The sequence below is a fragment of the Rhinatrema bivittatum genome, chromosome 9, assembly GCF_901001135.1.
Source record: "Rhinatrema bivittatum chromosome 9, aRhiBiv1.1, whole genome shotgun sequence".
Lineage (NCBI taxonomy): Eukaryota > Metazoa > Chordata > Amphibia > Gymnophiona > Rhinatrematidae > Rhinatrema > Rhinatrema bivittatum.
The window spans coordinates 242,610,861-242,637,017 of record NC_042623.1 but is presented as its reverse complement, the minus strand read 5'-3'; the positions used below and the strand labels follow the sequence as shown (position 1 = coordinate 242,637,017).

The 26,157-nt window shown below is 43.1% G+C and overlaps 1 protein-coding gene across 1 annotated transcript in view; it reads right to left on the bottom strand.

The window, feature by feature from the left end:
• Positions 1-22,951, bottom strand: part of ZMAT3 (zinc finger matrin-type 3) — a 99,266-nt gene extending 76,315 nt beyond the window's left edge. Inside the window, exons 1-2 of the mRNA XM_029616181.1 lie at positions 22,378-22,951; positions 8,967-9,304 (exon numbers count right to left, since the gene is read on the bottom strand). Of these exons, the coding sequence (XP_029472041.1) occupies positions 8,967-9,304; positions 22,378-22,435 (396 nt within the window). The 5' untranslated portion in view covers positions 22,436-22,951. The remainder of the gene's footprint in view (positions 1-8,966; positions 9,305-22,377) is intronic.
• Between the last annotated feature and the right edge of the window lie 3,206 nt (positions 22,952-26,157).

Genomic DNA, 26,157 nt, shown 5'->3' with positions numbered 1-26,157 from the left:
AGAATGAAAGGAATGAGTTTTCCACTCATTGTACTGACATACTTAAAAAAAAATGACATTCAACATGATTTTGAGGTATGCACTATTTCACACTTGGTAAATTTGGTGAAATTTAGTTTAGCAATTTCTCATTGTGCAAGAATGTGAAAACATCAATTTAGCAAAAACTTGCATGGAATAGAACATTCACAAGTGACATATCATTATATCCTATAGGGAGCAGTAATAGGTTTTGCCAAAGACCACAGCAAAAAGTCTAAGATTTTGGAACAAAAGACTGCTGTCAGTGAATGTCTAATTGGAATCTCTGACATGGTTAGTAACTGTAGTAGTAATGATCTATTAACCCAAACCAGGATTTTCAGCTGGTCAAAAGGCATATGCTTGATCAGGAATCTAATAGAGAAGAAGGCATGGCTCTGTTGCCAAAGGCTACAGAAAGAAGTCCAAGGATTTTGAAGTGCTTAAGATCCCATCTCAACAACATTCGCTGATCACCAATCCTCCTCCTCCATCCCCCCTCCTCAGCTTTTTCAATTTTATTGTTGTGTTTTTATGTTTCAATTTTAAACTGTGTATATTTTTTTACATGTAAACCATTTTGACCGACCAATCTAGTCATAAAAATGGTATATAAACCCTTTAAATAAATAAATAAAATAAAATTTTAAAGATAATTACAGCTTTAAAAATTCCAAACTCATTGATTCCCTTTTAGGACTATTATTTATTTATTTATTTTTAACTTTTATATACCGACATTCTTGCATTAAATGCAAATCATGCCAGTTTACAATGAAACAGAAAAAGCAGGAAAAGATTCCTTAATCGAATACAATGAAACAACTTAGTTAACAAAGGAAACATAAATAATTTTTTACATATACACAAAGGTTTGCACGAAGGGGTGCACAAAGGGGAGAGCCCCTTTGTGCACCCCTTCGGCGCCCGATGCCTGTTGTTGAGGCTGTCTTAACGGTCCGATGTTAGTGACGTCATGGGGGGGGGGGGCGGGTCTACTGATCGCAGCACTTACATCGCTGCTTCTTTCCAGTTCCAGGTGAAGACCAAGCTGTTTCCTTCACTTCCCCTCCCATGACATTCAATAAATTATTTGAATTAACATAAGTTTGAAGCTTGTAGCAGAATCACCTGAGCTAAAAGATTCCAAATTATCCCTGTTAACCGAAAAGCAGAATGCTAATACAAATGAAAAAACACACTTTGAAATATTTGTATGCTAATGCCAGAAGCCTAAGAAATAAGATGGAAGAGTTAGAGTGTATAGAGGTGAATGATGACATAGACTTAACAGACATCTCAGAGACATAGTGGAAAGAGGATAAATAATGGGACAGTGCTATATTAGGGTACAAATTATATCACAATGACAGAGAGGAGCAACTTGGTGGTAGGGTGGTTCTTTATATCTGGGATGGCAGAGTCCAACAAGATAAAAATCCTGCAAGAGACTAAATGCACAATTGAATCTTTATAGGTAAGAAATCCCTTGTGTGCTGGGGAAGAGTATAGTGATAACAGTATACAACAGTCCACCTGGCCAAAATGATGAGACAGGCAGTGAAATGGTAAGAGAAATTAGGGAAGTTAACCAAATTGGTAGTGCAGAAATAATGGGAGATTTAAATTATCCAAAAGATAACAGAGTGGAGCCTGAGCTAGGTGGTGAGAGGGGCTCGGAAGCTGCCGCCATACCTGAGATCCCGGACAACGAGGCTCCCAACCCCGGAACAACTGGTCCCGACCAGCGGACCCAGAGTGAGGCTGGTGTGACGTCAGCGGGCGTCCGCTGCTACAAATTGCACAGCGGACGCTGGAGTTTCCTGGAGCCTGAGCTAGGTGGTGAGAGGGGCTCGGAAGCTGCCGCCATACCTGAGATCCCGGACAACGAGGCTCCCAACCCCGGAACAACTGGTCCCGACCAGCGGACCCAGAGTGAGGCTGGTGTGACGTCAGCGGGCGTCCGCTGCTACAAATTGCACAGCGGACGCTGGAGTTTCCTGGAGCCTGAGCTAGGTGGTGAGAGGGGCTCGGAAGCTGCCGCCATACCTGAGATCCCGGACAACGAGGCTCCCAACCCCGGAACAACTGGTCCCGACCAGCGGACCCAGAGTGAGGCTGGTGTGACGTCAGCGGGCGTCCGCTGCTACAAATTGCACAGCGGACGCTGGAGTTTCCTGGAGCCTGAGCTAGGTGGTGAGAGGGGCTCGGAAGCTGCCGCCATACCTGAGATCCCGGACAACGAGGCTCCCAACCCCGGAACAACTGGTCCCGACCAGCGGACCCAGAGTGAGGCTGGTGTGACGTCAGCGGGCGTCCGCTGCTACAAATTGCACAGCGGACGCTGGAGTTTCCTGGAGCCTGAGCTAGGTGGTGAGAGGGGCTCGGAAGCTGCCGCCATACCTGAGATCCCGGACAACGAGGCTCCCAACCCCGGAACAACTGGTCCCGACCAGCGGACCCAGAGTGAGGCTGGTGTGACGTCAGCGGGCGTCCGCTGCTACAAATTGCACAGCGGACGCTGGAGTTTCCTGGAGCCTGAGCTAGGTGGTGAGAGGGGCTCGGAAGCTGCCGCCATACCTGAGATCCCGGACAACGAGGCTCCCAACCCCGGAACAACTGGTCCCGACCAGCGGACCCAGAGTGAGGCTGGTGTGACGTCAGCGGGCGTCCGCTGCTACAAATTGCACAGCGGACGGCGCACCGACGCCGACGGCGCACCCTAAGCCGCGCGCTCCGAAGGGGCGCGCTCGGCTTGTGCCGGCTTAGGCCGGAGAAGGCTGGGAGGCTGTCACGGACTTTGGCGGCGAGCTGAAACCCCTTCAAACCTCAACTACCCTGATGTTCGATATGCAGAACTGTGAGTAGAATAAGGAAAGGTTATAAGTGACTTTATAACGTAACATTTATGCCCCACACAAAAAGAAAGGGCAGAGTCAGGCAGGATGCCTCTACCCCTACCAGACCAGGCCCTATACAAACTACCCTAACCGGATTCTACCCACCAGCAACAATTACCCCGGAGTGTCCCATTACACTGACGGATATTGAGCAAATATCCACATTGTCGGGAGAAATAAGTCTAAGTCCCGGGGGTCAGACAACTCCCCCACCACCAATGTGCGCTGCAAGAGCCCACAGCCTGGACTCACCCCTTTTTCGGAAGGCGTTTTTAGGGGAGAGCCCGATAGAGGAAGTCTGTGTGGAGAAAGATGCTGTGCAAGGGGAAGAAGGAGAGGTGTCCCAACTTTTGGATCAAAGAGCGGGGGCAATAGGAGGAAGTGGTATTACGCCACACGTTGATCCTGCGTCAGACCAGGGACTTTTTGAAAAATTAATGACTCCATCTGTCTCGAATGTTAAGTTTGAAAAAAATCAAAAAGTGTCATTAGAAATGTTGTGGTCAGCAATAATGTCACTGCATCAGAACGTAGAAAAAATGAGTAGTTATATCAAAGATGTCCAATCCACATTGCAGAATTTAAGCCCCTTAGTGACAAATAATGGATTGACTCTCAAAAAAGTAGAAATGGATATTGTCCAAATAAAAGATGTTCAAACGTCTATAATAAAAGGAGAGACCATGCTATCCAGAAAAGTTGAAAATTTGATACGGTACCCTAATCTTAGGTTTGTCAACTTTCCTAAGTGTAGCATGGTCTCCCCAGTGGAACAGTTACGAAATTACTTTAGTGAAATTTTGTCTTTGGCTCCAGATAGTCATCCCTTGATTAAAACAGCCTATTTTTTGAATATTAGAGCACAAAATCAAAATCAATTGTTGCAGGAGTCTCCATTAAATATCACTGAACTGATAGAGTCGTCATTTAGTACCCAGATAGAGATGAGGGGAACTTTAATTGTAAAATTTGCCCTGACTTTAGATAGGGACAAGATATTGAAGAAGTTTATGGAAAAGAGATCCTCCCTCTATCTGGGTCAAAAAATATGGGTCTATCCTGATGTGACAAAAGACACTCAGATAAGAAGAAAAAAATTTATTGCTTTGGCTGGACTGGCTAGAACATTTGGTATACAAATAAATGTAAAATTCCCATGTAAATGTTTAATGAAAGCAGAAGGAACAAAATATGTTTACTATGATCCCCTAGATCTAGAAAAGTTCCTGGAGGAACGCAGGTCACGAGATGGCGAACCAGAACCATCAAATTGATGTTTGTTTGAATTAGTTAATAAAAGTTGCAATACTTCTGTTTAGATTAGTAATTACTCAAGGTAAATTACATATAAATGGGATTTGCTCAACAGGCTCCAAATTTCAGGTCTTTCAGGAAACTAGGAAATTAAATTTTGTTATTGTTTTTTACTTTATAATAATCTGTAAATCCAATGTTTCCATAAAAATTCATTACTGTTATTGTAATTGGATACAAATTGTTTTTCAATTTTTCTCTTTGTAAAAATGGAAATTTATAAATAAAGAATTAAAAAAAGCTTCAAATAAATAAATAAATAAATAAAAAAAATGATAACAGAAGCAAAACCCTGCACTACGCAAGTAACCCAACACAACGTGCAAGGAAAAAGTTTCTGTTCCACCACAATATACTGTGTAAATTTTCAGTTTTTATTCTTACAGTCAGTATAGAACGGCAACTCCACGTTTGTATATATAACCAGGTATCAGGGGACTGATACCTGGTTATATATACAACAACAAAAACAAAACAAAAAATGAAAGGTGCAGCTACAAAGGTTAAGTGTGTGCAACAGACGTGGACAATGCTAGAAAATACCATTTTAGAAGCGCAGTCCAGATGTATTCCACGCATTAAGAAAGGTGGAAGGAAGACCAAACAATTGCCGTCATAGTTAAAAAGTGATATGAAAGAAGCTATTTTAGCCAAAAGATCTTCATTCAAAAATTGGAAGAAGAATCCATCAGAAGAAAATAAGATAAAGCATAAGCAAGTAAAACATGTAAGACATTGATAAGACATGCTAAGAGAGAATTTGAAAAGAAGCTGGCTGTAGAAACAAAAACTCATAATAAAACCTTTTTTAAATATATCGGAAGCAGAAAGTCTGTGAGGGAGTGGGTTGGACTGTTAAATGATAGAGGGGTTAAAGGGGCACTTAGGGAAGATAAGGCCATTGCGGAAAGACTAAACAAATTCTTTGCTTCAGTGTTTACTGAAGAGGATGTTGGGTACATACCCAGTCTGGAGATGGTTTTCAAGGGTGATGATTCAAATGAACTGAACCAAATCACAGCGAGCCTGGAAGATGTAGTAGACCAGATTCACAACAAACTGAAGAGTAGTAAATCACCTGGACTGGATGGCATACACCCAGAGTTCTTAAATAATTAAAAAATGAAATTTCAGATATTACACTTAATTTGTAATCTATCATTAGAATTATCCATTGTACCTGAAGACTGAAAGGTGGCCAATGTAACCACGATATTTAAAATGGGCTGCAATGTTGATCCGGGAAACTATAGACCGGTGGGTCTGACTTCAGTACCTGGAAAAATCATGGAAAGTGTTATGTAGAATAAAATCACAGAATATTTAGACAGACAGTTACTTGGGACACAACCAAATGGATTTACCCAAGGGAAGCTTTGCCTCACAAACCCCCTACATTTTTTTGAAGGGGGTGAATAAACATATGGACAAAGGTGAACGATGTGGTATATTTGGATTTTCAGAAGGCATTTGACAAAGTCCCGCATGAGAGGCGTCTAAGAAAAGCTAAAAAATCATGGGATAGGAGGCGATGTCCTTTTGTGGATTGCAAACTGGTTAAAAGACAGGAAAGAGTAGGATTAAATGGTCTATTTTCACAGTGGAAGAAGATAAATAATAGTGTGCCTCAGGGATCTGTACTTTGATAGGTGCTTTTTAATATATTTATAAATGATCTGGAAAGGGGTTTGATGAGTGAGGTGAGCAAATTTGTGGACGACACAAAATTATGCAGAGCAGTTAAATCTCAAGCGGATTGTGATAAACTGAAGGAGGATCTTATGAGGCTGAAAATTTGAGCATCCAAATGGCAGATGAAATTTAATGTGGACAAGTGCAAGGTGATGCATATAGGGAAAAATAACCCTTGCTATATTTACACGATGTTAGGTTCCATATTAGGAGTTACCACCCAGGAAAAAGATCTAGGCATCATAGTGGATAATACATTGAAATCGTCGGCTCAGTGTGCTGCGGCAGTCAAAAAAGCAAACAGAATGTTAGGAATTATTAGAAAGGGAATGGCAAATAAAACGGTGGTTGTCATAATGCCTCTGTATCGCTCCATGATGAGACCGTACCTTGAATACTGTGTGCAATTCTGGTTGCCGCATCTCAAAAAAGATATAGTTGCACTGCACTGGAGAAAATACAGAGAAGAGCAACCAAAATGATAAAGGGCCTGGAATGGCTCCCCTATGAGGAAAGACTAAAAGAGGTTAGGTCTATTCAGTTTGGAGAAGAGACGGCTGATGGGGAGAAGGATATGATAAGAGGTCTACAAAATCATGAAAGGACTTGAACAGGTAAATGTAGATTGGTTATTTACTCTTTCAGATAATATAAGGACTAGGGGGCACTCCATGAAGTTTCCAAGTAGTTCATTTAAAACAAATCAGAGAAAATTATTTCACTCAATGCATAATTAAGCTCTGGAATTCATTGCCAGAGGATGTGGTTACAGTATTTAGTGTAACTGGGTTTAAAAAAAGGATTGGATAAGTTCCTAGAGGAGAAGTCCATAAACTGTTATCAATAAGAAATATTAGCTTGGGATCTATTTAATATTTGGGTACTTGTGGCTTGGATTGACCACTGTAACAGGATGTTGGGCTTGATGGTCCCTTGGTCTGACCCAGTATGGCATGACTTATGTTAACACCTTCATCAAGGTTTCTTTCTCTATGCCCAATATATGCTATGAACTTTTCTGTTTAACAGTCTTACATAAAGATATTCTATTTTTCATTTGGGCTGATAGTCAAGAAATGATTTGGTGCTATCAAAATCGTTTGGCTCCTTTTTGAGAACACCAAGAATTCAGTACGTAAAATCTTGTGTGCTACCAATATGTACTTGACAAAAAGCCATGCTCCTCAAATGAAAGAAAATCCAAGTTCTAATAAAAGTTCTCTGTCGTGTCATCATTTATCAGTTCTCCAGTTTTGAACAGACATCTTCTTTCAAGCAAGCTACAGTTAACTATGTCAAACACCCTGTCATAAAACCAAAATAATTACTTTACAAAAATACTCATAAAATGATATGAAAAATAGATGGCAGAGGATAAGCTTGTACCAACTCTTTCCCCCAACTGAAAGCACTCTGTTGCATCCCTAATAATATGTTCACAGTTAGTGGTTGGTGGGGGGACACATTGACTGATGGGATCTGAGGATGCGATGGATCTGGACAGATAGGGGTGTGCATGCGTGCATGAGATGTGTGAATGAATAGAGTGCAAGACAAGTGAGCATGTGCGTAGGGGAATCTGAGTGGTGGTGGTGGGCAGAGAGGTCACAGCACACCCATGTTCTTTGGCTCCCTACTGTAATCTCTCCTTTATCCTCTCCCTCCTCTCTTCTGCTCTTATTCCTTTGCCACTGCTGCCAGAGCATGCTCCTGATGTCCACTGACACCGCTATGCTTTCGGGAAGCAGCTGTGTGTGGTGCTTCCCTCCCCCAGCATGAAGTCCAAGCTCCTTGCCAGTGGCACCGTATATTTCCCCCCCCCCTTCCCCACACACAGCTGTGTGTCAGGCCAGCACGGCCCGGGTTTGTGTGTTGCTCGTGCGACCGGTGCACATGTGCAGACCACACCACCCAACACACACAAACAATTGCTTTTATTAACAAAATTACTGGTCATATAGACAAGACATGGCTTAATGGGGAAGGGTCAACATGGTCTTAGCAAAGGGAAGACTTGTCTTACCAATCTTTTTGAGGTTTTTTTGAAGGTATAAACGTGGATAAAGATAAGTTGATTTAGTGAATCTGAATTTTCAGAAGGCATTTGATAAAGTCTCTCATGAGATATTCTTCAAGAAATTAAAAGTGATGGAATAAGAGGCAATAATTTTCATGGACTGGTAATTGATTAAAAGACAGGAAACAGACAATAGATTAAAGGGTCAGTTTTCCAAATGGAGAAAAGTCAATAGTGGAGTGCCCCAGTGAGCTGCAATGGAACCTGTGCTGTTTAATATTATTCATTAATGATCTGCAAAAGGGAACAGAGCGAGGTCATTCATTTTCATATGACAATATTATTTGTAATTTTTAAAATAGCAGCAGAATGTGAGGAATTGCAGGACTTTTTTCACTCAGCGCACAATCAAGGTGCAGAATCTGTTGCCTGAGGACATCATCAAGGTGACTAGCATAGCAGGGTTTAAGAGAGATTTGGACAAGTTCCTGGATGAAAAGTTCATCAGCCATGCAGACTTGGGAAGGCCACTACTTATCCCTTGTAGTGAGCAACAAGAAACCAATCTAATTTTTGGTACCTGTGACCCAAACTGGCCACTCTGGGATCAATGGACATTAGTCTGACCCAGTATGACATATCTTATGCTCTTTAGTGCAGATAATCCCTACTACTGTAACCCATAATGCTCAAATAAGACAGGATCCTGTGCCAAGGGGTGCCTTCAGTTTCATGAAACAGCCTACAATTAGTACCACTCAGTTTTCAACAATTACCATTTTTCAAAAGTTAATCTTGATGTCATTACTAAACGTCAAGACAGATTGTATAGACTAGCTTGGCAAAGAATCTTTTCTGGACATTTAATACAAGTGAAATAATAATCTTGTCTGTTATCCTACACACACATCTTATGCCTAGGTGCCACAACAATACCCAGGGGGCATCCAACTAACAAGTCCTGGTCTAGCTCCTACACACAAGCTCATAAAAAGTCCAGTTCTTTGCCTTATCATCCTTACCTGATAGTGAGCTTGCGCTTGTTGAGCAGAATTCAAAGTGACATTGCAGAGTTTACAGGACAAAGGTTTGCAAAGATCCTCAAGTGCAGGATCCTGCTCCAAGAGCTTTGCAAGTTCCTCGTCTCGTGTAAGTTCCAGAGGAGCCTCCTGCCCAGGGGGTCGAGATGGTCTCCTTGGGGAACGCACTAAGGCTGCCACTGGCTTTGTGACCACTGAGAGAGGTGATGAAAATGGAGGTTGATCAGGATGAGCTGGAGGACTTGCATGCTGCAACACAATCATTGGCTGGAAAAGCTGCTTACAGGATCTTTCAGAAGAGGAAATCTTTGTCTTGAAACCTGGACAAACAAGATATTCAGTTATACAATATCAATTAACCAAAATTGCATGGATTTAGGATTCATTAATCTAATCAACAGTTTTCCTTAATTTATACCAAGGTAGATCACAAAAACTCAAGTGGGGCTTAAGTTTCACCTTCAGATCAAATAAGGAATCTCACAGCGATATTCCTGATATAATAAGGAAGACCGACCAAAGCCTTCTGAAAGCTTTTAACCAAAATCTCAGCCAGTACCAAGACTGCTGCAGTTTAAAACAAGCTGGAGAAGTGTGCTCTAACATGACACATTTTGTAGTTTTATGCCCCTACCACTTATTTTATATTCCGCTTTTCAGGCACTTCAATATGGATTACATTCAGGTATTGTATATATTTCCCTGTCCCCAGAGGGCTCATACATGTCTGCCCCCGAGGCAATGGAGAGTAAAGTGATGCGCACAAGTCACAAGGAATGGCAATGGGATTTGAACTTGGGTTTCCCTGTTTTGCAGCCTGCAGCTCTACCTTCTACTTCATGAATGACCCCCTCTCTTAAGAGGACATTTATCGAGACCTACCCCTGAACAGAACTGGCAGTTCTGGCACTTCAGGCTCTCCTACCAAGATAAGACAAATCTCTATGAAGAGGGCCCCTGCCCGATACATTGTATAATCAGACAGACAGGGCAATAGTAACAACCACTTTGCATAGGTGAAACATGGCTACTTTCTTTTTAAGAAAATCTTGCCCTTTTTCTCTCTGCATTTTTTTTTTTTTTTTTGCCATCACTTCCCCTGGTGCTGCCAGCGATGTGGAAAACATTATCGCCGGTAGTGCTGCCGGGCCATAACCCCACCCAAATCCTTCCCACACTCCTCCCCTTCCCCTAATTAGCATGCCATCGCCGTGATGCGGCCGTTATCTCGTGCGATAAGGCCCTAACGCACGCGATAACGGCCCATCATAGAATAAAGAACGACCCTGTTAGTCTGGAATCCAGTAGACACGCACCTTGAACCTGATCAAGTTTTGCTGTTGGGCAATGTCTGACATTCTGTGACAGCGGCTGTGAAAATTATCTCCACAGTATCCCCAGCGAGCACCAGTAACAGACACCAGGCTCAAGAATCAAACAAATGACAGTACACACTGCTGCTACTCACTAAACAGGCTGACCCATCCTTCTTTTCTTTTAAATTAGTGGAATAGTGTCCCATGGGAGCTCCTGTCATCCTGCTCATCCACTCATCCTGCTACAGAGCACTATTAATCTTGAGACATGTCACTTAGTAAAGAGACCGGCAAGAGATCCTTGCTGCTGTTTGGGCAGATCGAGCCATAACGATTAAGAAATCTGTAAAGAAATATGGGGCTGCTAGGCCGGAGCAGGCCAGCAATTCCACTTCTGAAGAGGAAATGTCTGATGTGCCCCATGAGGCCTGTGATGAGGCTGTCTCTATCCGGGATGAAAAGATCTCTGCTAAGCTTGATGACCGTTTAGCTGTCATTGTGGACAAAGTGGCCCAATTAGTGGAGGCAGAGCAGGATAACTCTACTAAACCTGAAGAACATGATGGGGAAATGATGGACAAAGAAATGGCCCTCTCTGCGGCTGGCACTAAAATTGATCGCCTGGAGCGGCGCTATAATTCGGCTTTGGAAAAAAATAGACGAGTCTGAAAACTCTTCACGCCGAGGAAATATTCATGTGCTCAGAGGCCCCGAGAAAGCAGAAGGAGCCGATGCAGTTGATTTCTTTGAAAAATGGTTGCCTAGTATTTTGCAGCTCGAAGGCACCAAAATCGATCGACCACATCACATGCCAATGTTGGTCCCAGAGGTGGGAGGTCTGCCCAGAGCTGTAATTATTAAATTACATAATTTCTGTGATAAACAGATAATAATGGATGTGGCTAGAAGGCTCCAGGAAAATTATCCAGGACTCTCATATTATGATATTGCAAGATTTCTCTGCTGAGCTACAGCAACAAGCCTTCGGAGAGGTTAAGCGGGAACTACAGCATCTGAATTGTAACTATGCCGTGTTGTATCCTGCCCGTCTCTGGGTCATAAGAAATGGCCAGCCAGTTATCCTGGACACTGTAAAAGCGGCAAAAAAGTGGCTTCAGGACAACAAATGCTCCAGCTCACAGCGGTAAAGAGGTCATTGTGAGTGCTCGGGGCAATATTCGCTTTGAGGCTCTCAAATTATGGCAGGAGTTTCGAAGGTGACTTAAGTGATGTGGTTTTTTCTTCGTTTTTGTGTCTTTTTAGTAGAGAGACATTTTTGATTCCAGGAACTCTTACTGAAGCGAGTGGTTACCAGGCTATCCCATGTTTCAGAGAAAATCTGCAATGGAGAAGGTACAAAGAAGGGCAACCAAAATGATAAAGGGGATGGAACAGCTCCCCTATGAGGAAAGGCTGAAGAGGTTAGGGATGTTCAGCTTGGAGAAGAGACGGCTGAGGGGGGGAAATGATAGAGGTCTTTAAGATCATGAGAAGTCTTGAACTAGTAGATGTGAATTGGTTATTTACACTTTCGGATTATAGAAGGACTAGGGGGCATTCCATGAAGTTAGAAAGTAGCACATTTAAGACTAATAGGAGAAAATTCTTTTTCACTCAACGCACAATTAAACTCTGGAATTTGTTGCCAGAGGATGTGGTTAGTGCAGTTAGTGTAGCTGGGTTTAGAAAAAGGTTTGGAGAAGTTCTTGGAGAAGTCCATTAACTGCTATTAATCAAGTTGACTTAGGGAATGGCCTCTGCTATTACTGCCATCAGTAGCATGGGATCTTCTTATTGTTTGGGTACTTGCCAGGTTCTTGTGGCCTGGTTTGGCCTCTGTTGGAAACAGGATGCTGGGCTTAATGGACCCTTGGTCTGTCCCAGCATAGCAATTTCTTATGTTCACTACTCTTTTTATTAGTCTCCTTTTTCTGTGCTTCCTTGCGGAAGGCCTGTGCCAGGCTTCGATGGCACCTGTGGTCGGCAGGTAAGGGAGCCAACTAGGCCCTCTCACGCAGAGATCACGTATGAATGCCCTAAATATCGACATGCTTCAGCATTGTGACTGTTTCAGACTGCAACAAGGAGATCCTTTCTTATGCGTTGGTGTTTTTTGTTCTTACATGCTCTGAATGCTGTCGACTGACTGGATGTGTGAACGCTCCCTCGCTGACACCCTGATTTATTCATGTCAATTGCATTGCTGTTTTTTGTACTCTATTGTGGTTTCATTTAATATGACAGCTTTGTTATATTTACATATCTGGTGGGGTAGCTTGGCAATTGTAGCGATCTATATCCTTTTACAAACTCTTATATGTGGGGTTAATATCGATGATAGGGGAAGGTTTACCAGGGGGTAGGGTTTGAAGAGATGGGTGGACTGCCTTCTCAGTCCCTCTTTATTTCCCACCGAGGGGTAACAAGGTCCAGGGTCTGGAATTTGTTTGGAAAGGAAAAGGGGTTTGTTGAGGATGGTTGGGAAGTTCAGGTGTGTTGTGGGGCTGTATTTGAGTTTTGAAGCCCCCTTGGGGAGGTCAGGGTGTGGATGAGGTTAGTTTTAAAGGAATCTTTGATCCAGTGGATTGAGGGTGAAATGGCATACAATCTCTTTACTATATATAATGCAAGCTGAAGAAGCGTTGACAGCTGGAACATTGTTTTCTCACTATTTTTCCTGTTATTTAAGCTACACGAGTTGCAATATTTAGTCAAGGCCAGTGCTTCTGAGATCCTAGCATGGGAGCTGTGTACTCACAATTATTCTTTCTTAAAGTTGTGTGCTCTATAGATCTATGACAGTTCGCTGTCTTTCTATAAATGTCAGAGAGGTCTCTTCTCCAGTTAAACACAAACATTCTTACTGCTAGTCGTCATAAGGCTCAAATTCTGATGTTGCAGGAGATCCATTTGACAGATGTGGAGCACGAAAAGCTGCAGGCTGGGCTGGGTAAGGCAACTTTATTACTCTTAAGAATAGAGGTGTATGTATACTCATTCATAAAAATTTGCCCTTGGTTATTTGTTGATCGCTAGCAGATGTGGATGGTAGATTTATTATAACAGAAGATTTATTACACTCTGTCTCGATTACATTGGTGAACTTATATGCTCCCAATAATGAACAATCAGAGTTTTTTCATACTCTTATGGATAAAATAGCAACATTTGGGTTTGAGCATTTATGTATGGGCGGGGACTGGAATCTTAGCCCTGACCCTCTGGTTGATAAGATTTCTCAATCCCACTCTCACATTCCTCCTAATCTAGGATTTCAGGATCTTGTCACTACGTTTCAATTTACAGACACCTGGCGTCATTTTCAGCCCAGGGAAAAAAAAGATTACACATTTTATTCTCCCAGGCATGGGTCTTATAGCAGGACACCCTTTTTCTTATGCACTCCGAATTTGCTAGCTAAACTGGATAATAGTGCTATACTGTCCTGCACTGTTTCTGACCATTACCCAGTGGAGCTTCGCTTAACTTTGGAATCTGCTCCATTTAAGCCTTATACCTGGAGACTTAATAGCTCTCGCTTCTAGGAGATAAGCGCTTTCCTGATCTCATTAAAGAGGCTGTAGCAGAATTTGATTTCCATAACCCTAAAGGGGACTACACGCCCATATTGAGATGGGAAACTTTTAAAGCCTTTTTTAGGGGTAAACTCAGTAGCTTGGCCAATTACATTCAATGGGAAAGGAAGATGAGGGAATGTGTTGCTAGATGAGATATGATATCTAGAGCTTCAGCACAAGCGTACTGGATCTCATCGAACGCTTGCAGCCCTGGATAAATTTAGGCGGGAGTTGCAAACTCTAGCAATAAATAAGGTCGGGAAGACCCTGAAGTATACTAAACAAATATCTATATAAATAAAAATGTTAAATAGTTTGGACAAAATCGCTAATCTCAGAAACCACTGAACCGATTGCTTTCAAATTTGGACACAACCTTCATTTTGCATACAGGAAGGTTCTTCTGTACTTACATTACAGATATGTCACACCTGTGACAGGTAAAATAGGTTTAAAAATTGTTTCGAGAAAACAGCGACATCTGCTGGACATAAGCACCATCTGTTACACCTTACACTAACACATGCTACACTAATCATTTCGCCAGTCCAGGTCCACATTTCACCTCCATTTTAAACACATTCGCGCACTTTTTTCGCCGGAAGATAACTATTTCCTTTACAGATAAAATACACCCACCACCCTCCTCACACCCCCCACACACATGCCAAATTTATTTACTTCCCAAGCCCTCACAACACACACAAAACCTGACAGAAGTCCGGGAGGCTCCAGCGGGGGGGCCAGGACCAGTCCGGGACACATCTCCTGCACTACAGCCGTCGGCTGCAAGCAATCAACATGGCGCCGACGGCCCTTTCCCTTACTATGCCACTCAGGGACACCAATGGCGGCAGTAGCCCATGTGACATAGTAAGGGCGAGGGCCCCTCGGCACCATTTTCAGGACTGGCAGCCGGCGGACCTTTGCCCTTACTATGTCAGAGGACCTACCGCTGCCATTGCTCCACCCCACTGACATAGTAAGTGCAAAGGGCCGTCTGAACCCGTTTCAGTGCTCACAGCCGACGGACCAACGCCAATACATCGCTCCCAGACCGCTCCTGAACGCCCGCTCCACTGACTGACATTTTTATCAGGTCTCGGGGATGGGGGTCTGGAGGGTGGGCGGTGGTAATGAATTTATTGCAAACATCTTGGGGAGGGGTCACGAGAGGGGGCAGGTTTCATTCATTCAGCAACTCTGGGGGGCAGGGGGCAGGAGAGTGTGGGGTGGTTAGTTTAAGAGAACTTTTCTCATAGGGTTTTTTTGGGGGGGAAGGGGGAGGTTCACACACAAAACTTGCACGATCTTGGGAACGCACCAAAAGAGCCCTCCCCAGACCACAAAACAAATTTGGAAGTGCGAATTTGGTTAGGCACTCCCCTATTTGGCTACATAACGCGCACAAACGCCCAGGGACAGACCACATGTAGCACCAACAATTTAAATTTCCCAGGTCTTGGGAGGGGGCAGGAGGGGGGGGGGGTTCCTACAGAAATAGAAAGACAAAGGTTTTCTGACCTGAAGGGTAGGCAGTAGGCGGGGGAAGGTGACAGTGAGCGGAGGGAGAATGAGGGGGGAGGTGAGTGTGAGGGTAGAGAGTTGGAGTGGGGACAGGGGAGGGAAGGGGGGGGTGAGTGACCAAGGGGGGAGGAGGATGAGTGACTGAGGTAAATGAGCAAGGGGAAGGGGGAGGGAGGGTAAAGAACCTGACTCTGCCACTGCAACGCGTGGCCGGGTACCGCTAGTTACGAATATGGGGATAAGCCTGGGTCTTTTCTGGCCAGGGTGGCCAAACAGAGCTTGCAAGTCCTACATAGCCCAAATAAGACAATTAATGGGAGAACTTACTGTTAAATATCATGAGATACAGAAGGCCTTTGTACAGTATTTTTCTGAACTCTACAAAGCGCCTCATGTGTGTCCTGTACCAGAGATTCATAGGTTTCTAGATAATCTGGATTTACCTTCCTTGCCTGAGGCCCAACAGGAAATGCTGGTGGAGGCTATTTCATTACTAGAAATACAGGCTGCTGTTAAAAGCTTTACCGAGTGGAAAGTGCCCGGGCTCAGATGGGTATTCTATTGATTTTTTCAAAAAATCCCTGCTGCATGTTTTTCATTATCTTCTGATGATATTTAATGCGGCGGATGAAGCAGGACAGTCACTGGGCACTATGGCCAATGCTAACATTGTTCATCCACAAAAAGGGGAAGGTTGCCCTGGAGTGTGGGTCTTACAGGCAGATATCTTTACTTAACTCAGACATAAAAATACTTGCTAAATTGTTACAGCTCCGCCTTGAGACCTTGCTCCCACATCTGGTGCACCCTGACCAAGCTGGATTTGTGAAGGGGCGGAATTCCACATCCAATAGTAGGAGGTTGTTTAATATTCTCCACTTGGCCAAAGAGAAAGGCATATCGGGGGTTGTAATTTCGCTAAATTCTGAAAAGGCATTTGATCGCCTAACTTGGCCTTTTTTTTTTTATTCGCGGTCACGGATAGAGCTGGTATACCTGCTAGATTTCTTAACTGGGTTAAGGCTATGTATGAGAAACCAAAAGCTCGCTTGAGTATCAATGGGTTCCTCTCCCCCTTTTTTGACATTGCTACAGGTACATAAGAACATACCATACTGGGTCAGACCAAGGGTTCATCAAGCCCAGCATCCTGTTTCCAACAGTGGCCAATCCAAGTCACAAGTACCTGGCAAGTACCCAAAAACTAAGTCTATTCCATGTTACCATTGCTAGTAATAGCAGTGGCTATTATCTAAGTCAACTTAATTAATAGCAGGTAATGGACTTCTCCTCCAAGAACTTATCCAATCCTTTTTTAAACACAGCTATACTAACTGCACTAACCACATCCCCTGGCAGCAAATTCCAGAGTTTAACTGTGCGTTGAGTGAAAAAGAACTTTCTCCAATTAGTTTTAAATTAGTTTTAAATGTGCCACATTTGTACAAAGCAGAGCTGCCCGCTTTCTCCCTTGCTACATTTGTACAAAGCAGAGCTGCCCGCTTTCTCCCTTGCTTTTTGACCTGGCAATCAAACCCCCGGTCGTTGCTATTAGACAGCACCCTGATATCACTGGGTTTCGATTGGGGGGCAGGGCTCATAAAATTTCCCTTTACACAGATGTGCTGATCTATATGACTTCCCCTAAGACATCTGGGCTGGGGTTTTTTTGGGGGTTTTTTTAGATCTCTTGTTGTTGTATAGCTCTTTGGGGGGTATAACTTTAATTTTGAAAAATCTAAAATGTTCATGCTAGACCCAAAGATGGTAGATCCAGAATCTCTTAGGGGTTTCCAGGTAGTTGAGCATGGGTTTCAATATCTTGGGATGTTTGTTTCAAGGCCTTTTGAAGATCTTTTTACCAAAAACTATATCTCTTTGATATCCCACATAAAACAAAACAAAAAAGGCAGACTTGGAAACATTTACCATTTCCTGGATGGGCAGAATCAATCTACTCAAAATGACCCTGCTTCCAAATCGTTTGAATTTGTTTCAGCATGTGCCACGTTCAGTGCCTGTTAGCGTGTTTAATGACTTGAATAAATATATTCTGAAATTTACTTGGCAAGGTAAACAAGCCCAAATAGGGCTGAGAGGTCTTTGGTTACCCAAATTGCAGGGCGGCATGGCTCTGCCTCACCTTCAGATATATTATTGGGCAGCCAGACTTATCTTTATGAATGCCTGGGCGGGAGTCCAAGAGGAGAGTCTTGGCTGAACCTGGAAAGGTTTCAGGCTGAAGCGGTTAATTTAGGGATACTACCCTTTTTGCCATGAGACTCGCCTAATAGTAGAATAGTCTATAGGAAAAGCCCCATGATAGCTCATACTGTTCGAATAAGGCATCAGGTACTTAGGTTTTTGGGGGTGGACGAATATATGAAAATCTTAATTTTTCAGCCTGTACTTTTTCTTCAACCATTAAGGAGTGGATGGATTACAGCCTTGTCTATGTTGCCTAATTATGGGATGAGGAGGGGTTTGCTACATATTCTCTTTGTGATGATTATGATTTACCTCCCCATTCTCACGCTTCCTATCTTCAATTAAGGGGGGCGTTAGTAAATTTGATTTGACTAAGGTGATACGCAAACTTAATGGGGCTAGAGTCTTTCACAAGCGATCCCGATGCTTACGAGAAGGGCGTTTCCCCTCATATATAAGGGCATTCTTCTTGGTAAATATGGGAAAGAAACACCATAATATATAATTGCTGCGTGGAATACTGATTTAAACTTAACACTATCATTGGGCCTGGAAGCGTATATGGAATTTAGCGCATCACATTTCCATGCTAAAAGGACTGAATTGATGTTTAAAGTGTTGAATAGAACATATTGTACCCCTACCTTTTATTCTAAATGTTTTCCAAACATTGGGCTTCTATGCTGGAGAGGGTGCAGTCAGATGGGCTCCTATAGTCACATGTGGTGGTACTGCCCAGTGGTTAGTAATTTCTGGAAGCAAGTCACCCAGGAAGCTGTGGACATTCTAGGGGTCCCTATTCAGGTGACCCCAGAATTGGAGTTACTGGGCTGCTAGAATAATTCATTGATACCAGTTAAATATAGAGCATTGGCAGAACAGCTGCTTTTAGCAGCTAGGTTTACAGTGACCAACTTTTGGAAGACCAGCCCTAACACTGAATACTGGAGGTCACAGATTAGAAATAATCACTGACATTGAGTTATTATGCTTTGACCTCAAGAATGAGCGTGCAAAATATGTCCGTATTTGGAGTCCATGTCATGAATATTTGGAAAATGCTTAATTGCTGTTTTTGTGTGCTTTAGTCTGCATGGTGGGGAAATTTCAGCTGTCATGTCCATGCCAACCTTATAATTTGTAACTCAAATGAATTCTTTCTACTCATTTTCTTATGGAGATCCTATACCTTGTGTATGTTGAGGAGACTTCCTCTCTTGTTTCTTTGATGTATGCCTTGAAAAATCATAATAAAGAGCTATTTAAGAAAAACAAACACTAGTGGAATAGCTGATCAAAAATGACAAGATAAGGCATAGTACAGTGCATACCAGCAGAATGAAAAGTTTGTGCAAGTACATGTTTATATATTAAAGAATGATGGTTTCTTTTGTTCAGTGTTATTGACTATTTGGTGGGGGTGTTGTGGCTAACGTGTTGTGTACGAGAGGCTTTTCATGTTGTATGGTAAATTATCAAAAAAAACTGATCTCAATAGGTCAAATGAAGATGTTTGACAGAATGACCATCATATTGCACTGTATGATAAGTATCACCAGGGTTCGAAGTGCTGCCCTTTTAAAGTGCATGGGTTTTAATCATTAGTCATTCTGAATTTGTGCAACACACTCAAAAAGCTATGTGCAATATAATCTTCCCAACAGTCAATTCATTGGGCATTGGGAGACTTAGAGACATCTAACATGAACTTTGGGGCTCTGCTGATTTCATATGTAGTTTGTGTTCCCCTGAAGAAGGAAGAAATGAGATCTTCCAAAACATTGCAATGTCGGGCATTTCAACTATAAGGTGGTGGAACCTCTTTAAACAGTATCCCTAACACTTTTGGAAGCAACTTTATAGATAAGTGCTGTTTTGACTTATGCACAAAGGGAAGATTATATTGCACATAGCTGTTTGAATGTGTTACACAAATTCAGAAAGACTGATGATTAAAACCCATGCACTTTAAAAGGGCAGCACTTCAAGCCCTGATGATACTTATCATACAGTGCAATATGATGGTCATTCTGTCCAATTTAAAATAAATTCTGTCACACATCTTCATTTGATCTAGTGAGATCAGTTGTTTATTTAGATTATTCTTACACTTAGAGAGTTTTTTGTTTATATATATGGTAAATTATGGCACGAGAACAGAATAGCTGGATTGAGTTGCAATTCAAACTGGCACTCAGTGCTCACATGGTTGAAACTGGCAATTGACTGCTTGTCAGAGGGTGACAGAATGGCTTTGCCACACAACTACCACAAGCTGTTTGTTCTCACTGCCACACTGGGCCCCCGCTTCTGAGGGAGTGGTATGGAATGTAAAGCAGCGTAGTTGATGAGGATGGGAAGATTAGATAGGCCATATGGTCTTTTTCTGCCATATTTCTATGACTGATTATGTATAGGTTGTGGGGTTATATATATGGCATGTGTGCCTATCCAATTAGGTACAGTCTGTATCTGCTGGTGCATGTGAGTGAGTGCGACTGCTGAATATGTGCATGGTTGAAGTGTGTTTATGTGAACATAGGTCTGTGAACGCTCTGCACAATTGTGTGCCAGTGTAAAGGGTCTGGGTCTTGTGCACGAGTGAGAAGGTGGAGTTTGAATTGCCAGGCTGCGACAGATTTGACATCCCCTTGGCCTCTGGCTCCTTTCCCCCCCATTTCTCTGTCACTTCTCTGCTCACTTCTCCCTCCCCCCCTCCTCATCCAAGGCAGTTGGTCCACTGCAACAGTGGCAGGGCCCAAATTTTCTCTGGCTGCATTGCTCAGGGTCTCCCCAACAGATTGCTGTCTGAGTTGCTAGGCACCCTGGTCACTCTCTCTTCTAGCGCCTGATGTTTGGCTCACAGGGCATCATGACCTTTCCAGCAGCTACATCACGTACAGATGATTTGTTCCTGTCACTTTGCTGCCAGGGTTCCTATTCAACTCACATGAAGCATCCTTCCTGCTAGCTGGTCTGCTCTATTGCTGCTGCTGATGGCAAGTGTATGCTGTACTCCCTGTCTGCTATATCCTGAAAGCTACTGCTACAGCCTTTTCTGCAGCTCACAGACCCTGGCTTCCCTATGAGCCATATTACATGTGATGGCTTTGCACCCTATTTTTGTACTTTGGCTATACCTTGGCTGCACTAGCCATATATGCACATGCCAGCATTAAGCTAGGAATGAACAACACAGGATTATACAGAGAAAAATTAAAAGGACAAGAGATACTTTAATTCAGCAGCATCTATTTATGAGATGGAGAACTTCATTATTGTAGTATTTGTACATTTCAGGCCTACATTAGTTTTAGGCTATAAGGTAAAAAGAAACATGTAACATTTAGAAGATTTTCTCTTATTGGTCCCCAACAGAGTTTACAAATAAGAAAAATGGGGAATGGCCATCATGGAAATCAAACAGGTTTCTTTAGATGTCTCATAATCCCTCATAAAAGAAGAAACAGCTTTACATCTTTATTCAAACTCAATGTTTCTGTTTTTCTCAAAAATGACCACGGCAGCACTCAAGCACCTGATTTTGAAAGAGGGAGAAGCTAACCAAAATATAATACATATAAAAGCTACAATCCCACAGAGTGAAAGCTATATAGTGGTGTAGGTACACAAAGTAGTCTCATTCCATGGCAGACCTCATACGGGGCATACGTATCTAATGCCAATTCGCAGTAGTACGGCAGCAATATAATCATTGGTCTATTGCCCGATGTGTATTTTTTTATAAAAAGTTTTTTCTCTTGCGGAGTCAAGCCCGTGGGCTTGACTCCGTGCATGTCCTCACGCCCATGTCTCTGCTAACCTCCTGAAAACAACCGAAAAAACTTCAGAAAAGATAAGTGCAAAAGTTGCGATGCTATATATCTTGTGATTTGCCAATGGACTACTCCACTGTTCACCTGCTATATATCTTGTGATATGCCAATGGGCTATTCTACTGTTCACTTACGCAAGAGAAAAAACTTTTTATAAAAAAATACACATCGGGCAATAGACCAATGATTATATTGCTGCCGTACTACTGCGAATTGGCATTAGATACGTATGCCCCGTATGAGGTCTGCCATGGAATGAGACTACTTTGTGTACCTACACCACTATATAGCTTTCACTCTGTGGGATTGTAGCTTTTATATGCATTATATTCTGTTTTTCTCAAAACATGCTCCAAAATACAAACTAAAAAGACACAAAAGATAGTCTCAATTTAGCCAGACTATCAAATGTAAGATACAATGCATGAAAATACTACACAAAGTACACTATGGAAGAAGGAATAAAAAATAAAGCTATAACTAAAAAAAAAGTGCAAAGAGAAGCAGCATACGAATAAGTAAAATAAAGTCAACAGTACTGGGGGAAAAAAGATTTTATTTAAAAACAAAACAAATGTAGATGCCTAGATTGTGAAAGGTCATCCTACTGTACTCTGCCTTAATGCCTACAATAAAGGTAGATGATCAGTATTAGGATAGTTCCCAATTATATCAAGTTTGTAATGGAATGGATTACGTTCTTGAAAACTACACAATATAAATATATAATATATATAATAAATATAATATAGTATTGCACTGACCCCCAGTTATCTCTTCTTGATTTCAACAATACATCACAAATATATTGATGCAGAAAAAGGAGAAAATCAGTTAATTTCCGGTGCGGGGGGTGGGGTGGGCAGAGGTTTAATGAAAGAAATATTTTTATGTACGCAAAAATACATAAAATATAATAAATACATGCCTTTAACTGGTTGTAAATGTGCACGCCGGCAAAGCTTCTGCTTGTTGCCAGTCTTCATTCAGTGTCGCGGAGCCATTTCAGTTCTTCGTTTCATCATCATTCGGGTCCTGCTCTTTCCCGTTCTCCCCCCCGCGCCCTCAAATAACCAAGGCCGATCACCAGCGGTGACAACAAACGATTCGCCTCCCAGGACGAAGCTCGCCCGAATGGCCTCAAGACTCTCGGTCTAAAGCGCGAAGACTTCATCCATCTTCCCTGCGGTGCCTGCTCCGTCTGCCCTGAAACCTTCCCCCCCCCTATCAAAACGGGAACGCAGCCTCCAGACCCAGCGAGCCCCGAACCTCCGACAGGCGCACTGCCCCCCCAGAAGGAGCAGCAACGGCGGGGGGGGGGGGGTCACCGGTCGCCGCCCCGGCTTCTTCCCCACATCCGGAGCGGCTCCCCTCTGCCGCACCGAGGACGAGTCGGAGCACCAGCCCGGAGATGGTCCCGAGGCGGAACAGCAGACGCTGCGGAAGCGGTTTCGTTTTGGGAAGGGGGGGGGGGGGGGTCAGTTGTGTGCTTTTTTCTTTTTTTTTTAAACCTGGCCACTCCGTTTCCGCTTCCGCTTCCTGCATCCGGCGGCAAATCGCGCGACAGCCCCCCCCCCCGAGTAACGCAGCCTGAAATCGCGCGACAGCCCCCGCCCCCCCCCCCCCCTCCTACGAGTTACGCAGCCTGAAATCGCGCGAGAGTCGCTGTTCTGGAAACCCTCAGCTCGCGATCTGGACGGCGCTTGTAGCCATTTGCGGAAGGGAAAAGAGGTCGCTGCCATAGCAACGCTTGTATGAGTTTGTTCCTGTCTTGGGGCAGATGAGTTCCTTTCTCTTTCCTTTACAATCGGCCAATTATTTATAACCCTCCTGCAAAGTTTTCAGCCAATGTATTCAGTGGAAGATTAGGGCTACCGTGCTCTTTTTCTTCTCCCCAGAAGCTGCAGCACGGAGCAAAAAAGCCTGTCGCACGATTTGCATATTTTAGGAAACTTTAAAACCAAAGGTTGCATTTTATTTTAAAATTATTAGGTGGTACCTAGCTACAAAATAAATTCAAGTGGGTTTCGAGCCATTTAACTTTTTAAAACTAGGGAGATTTTTTTTTTAACAGATAAAATTAAAAAGTTCCATAGACTAAACTAAATCTGAGGTTGTATTTAAATTTGGAGGTAGATGAAAGTGGGACGAGGGTAGTTGCTGTAATCTGAATATGTCACTCTCGAGGTGAGTATATTTACAAGTTTATGATCTCTTTGAATATTAAAGTAAAATGCTATTCTTACTGCCCAATGCTACAAGTTCTAGCAATAGATTTATGTTAAGTGTCTCGAAAGACAAGGGCGGGCACACTCCCCTGAATTCGTGGCAGATCCCATTGACTAGAAGACCATTTCTTTTAGAAAATGAAAAATAAAATCTAGGTACAAGATCTTGGCCCATATTCTCTGGACCCTACCACTAATTATTTGATGGAAAGAGCATTTTCTAATGTTATGCGATTGCATTCTATATTTGTGTCACAGCATGTTATCATAGCCATCTTCTGATAAGCTATGCAGAAATGTGGATTTAGGAAAAATAAGTGAAAGTCCTCTTGGGACTTTCAGCAGGGTAGATGTAACTAAGAGTACATGATTTAATTTACTTTTTGATCATAGACTGTGATGCTCACAAATCAAAAATTTGTGAAATTATTCACTATAGAATTTAATGGGAGAATTTCCATTAGGTATCATCAATTAAACTCTCTCTCCTGGATGCAGATACATTTTCAGTAATACATCTCATTCCTTCTATGCTTCTATGTGTCACTGTGTCACTTCTATGTGTCACTGTGTCATCCTTCTATGTGTCACTGTTGTTTTTTTACTGGTTGTAATGTAAACCGTAGTGATAATTAATCCTGTTAATTGAACCTTGGTATATAAAAGCTATAAATAAATAAATAAATATGCTGCTCATCTGCATATATCACACAGTTGCTGTTCTCTGAGGACAAACAGGATGGCAGTTCTCACCCATGGGGTGACATCATCCAATGGAGCCTGGCATGGAAAACCTCTCCAAGCATACTCACACCTGCATTATACCACACATCCATGCAGGGTCCCCTCAGTCTCTTCCGCAGATCCTCATGTCTTGCAGCTAGTGAGTATCTCTTTTTTCCTCTTCCCCTCAGTCTCTTCTTTTCTGCAGATCCTCATGTCTTGCAGCTAGTGAGTCTCTTTTTTTTTTTGCCACTTCTTTTTAGAAGTTTTTAGCATGTTTTTGCTTTTTTCCTGTCAAACAGGATCACGAGGTCAATGCAGGGTCCCTCCAGTTCTCTCCTTATTGTCTTAGCCAGGGCTTTTGATGGTTTTGGTAAGTTTCATTTCACAGTCGATCCCCCGGGGCGGTGCTATTGAAGACTGCTGTCATTGATTTTGATATTCCGCCCTTTTCTTTCACAACAACATGTCCTCGGGTTTTAAGCAGTTCCCTCGGTGCATAAGGGCCATGTCTATCACAGATCCCCATAATAGATGTGTCCTCAAAAGAGGATCCGGCTCAATAAAATGGAGCGCCTCTTTGGACTGGACAAGACTGATCCATTGGCATCAAGGACATCGAGCCATCAACAGCGGCAGGGCCATTGGTTCCATTGGCATCGATGGCATCCAGGGACACCAGAAACAGGCCATTACGTGCCTCTTCCAAGTCAAAGACATCGGGTTTGACATTTTCAGCCTTGGCACCAGGGAATGACCGATTCGAGCATTGAGGAAAGCCGAAGAAGCATCGGCATCGGTCTCCACTATTGCACGCTGCCGGGCATGGAGACGCAGCAGCTTTAGCTGTGATGCCCCAAAATGATCTCATGGTAAGGAGTGCCAATCTTCCATCGATTTCAGGAGTTCCTCCATGACTTCCACTGGTCCCGATGCCTGCCACCAGTCCTCTTCTTGATACCGAAGAAGATTTGGTCACGCCTCCTGGATCCCAGTCATCCTTGGTATTGGTGATCTTTGAGGAGGAGCTGAAGAGGCGCATGCAGATGGCCGTGGAGAGGACCATGCAAGGCCTCTACATTGGGGCACTGACGGCACTATAGCCAGCACTGTCCCTCCTCAAGCCGTTGCTCGGATCCCTGCATGTACTCATTAGAGTGCTACTAACACAGCCAGTGCTGCTGTCCAGGGCTGTGTTGGTACCTAGCAAGGCATCGGGACAGCCACCAGCCAGTCCATTGGTCTTCCTCAGTTCTTCAGGGGAGGAATCTCTCCCGCAAGCAGCCTTGAGGTCCAGGCCATCACGGCCAGCAGAGTCAGTTGCCATACCATTCGCCGGGGACCAAGCAACTCAGTCCCCGTCCCCTTTCTATGACAGTGAAGGCGAGGGCCCTTATGATCCCTGGGGGGAGATGACCTTTCCAAAGTTTCGGACTTCAACGTATCAAAAGGGCTTCACCTCAGAACCATCTTCTCTCAACGACAGAGGGAAGTCCCCCACCCCCACCCCCGTAGGCAACAAAACAGAATTAGAAGCCAAATGTCCGATCTGGATTCTTTATTAGAGACAAATGTCTTTGAACAAGCCCGACTCAGGCCGAGTTTCGCCCTCTTACAATGGGGCTGCATCAGGGGCTACAACATACAAACAAAATTGGACATACTGATAAATAGAAATCATAAAAAAATTCAAATTAGACATATAAAATGGTAACATATATATGTGTGATGAAACATATAGAACTGTATATCTGGGA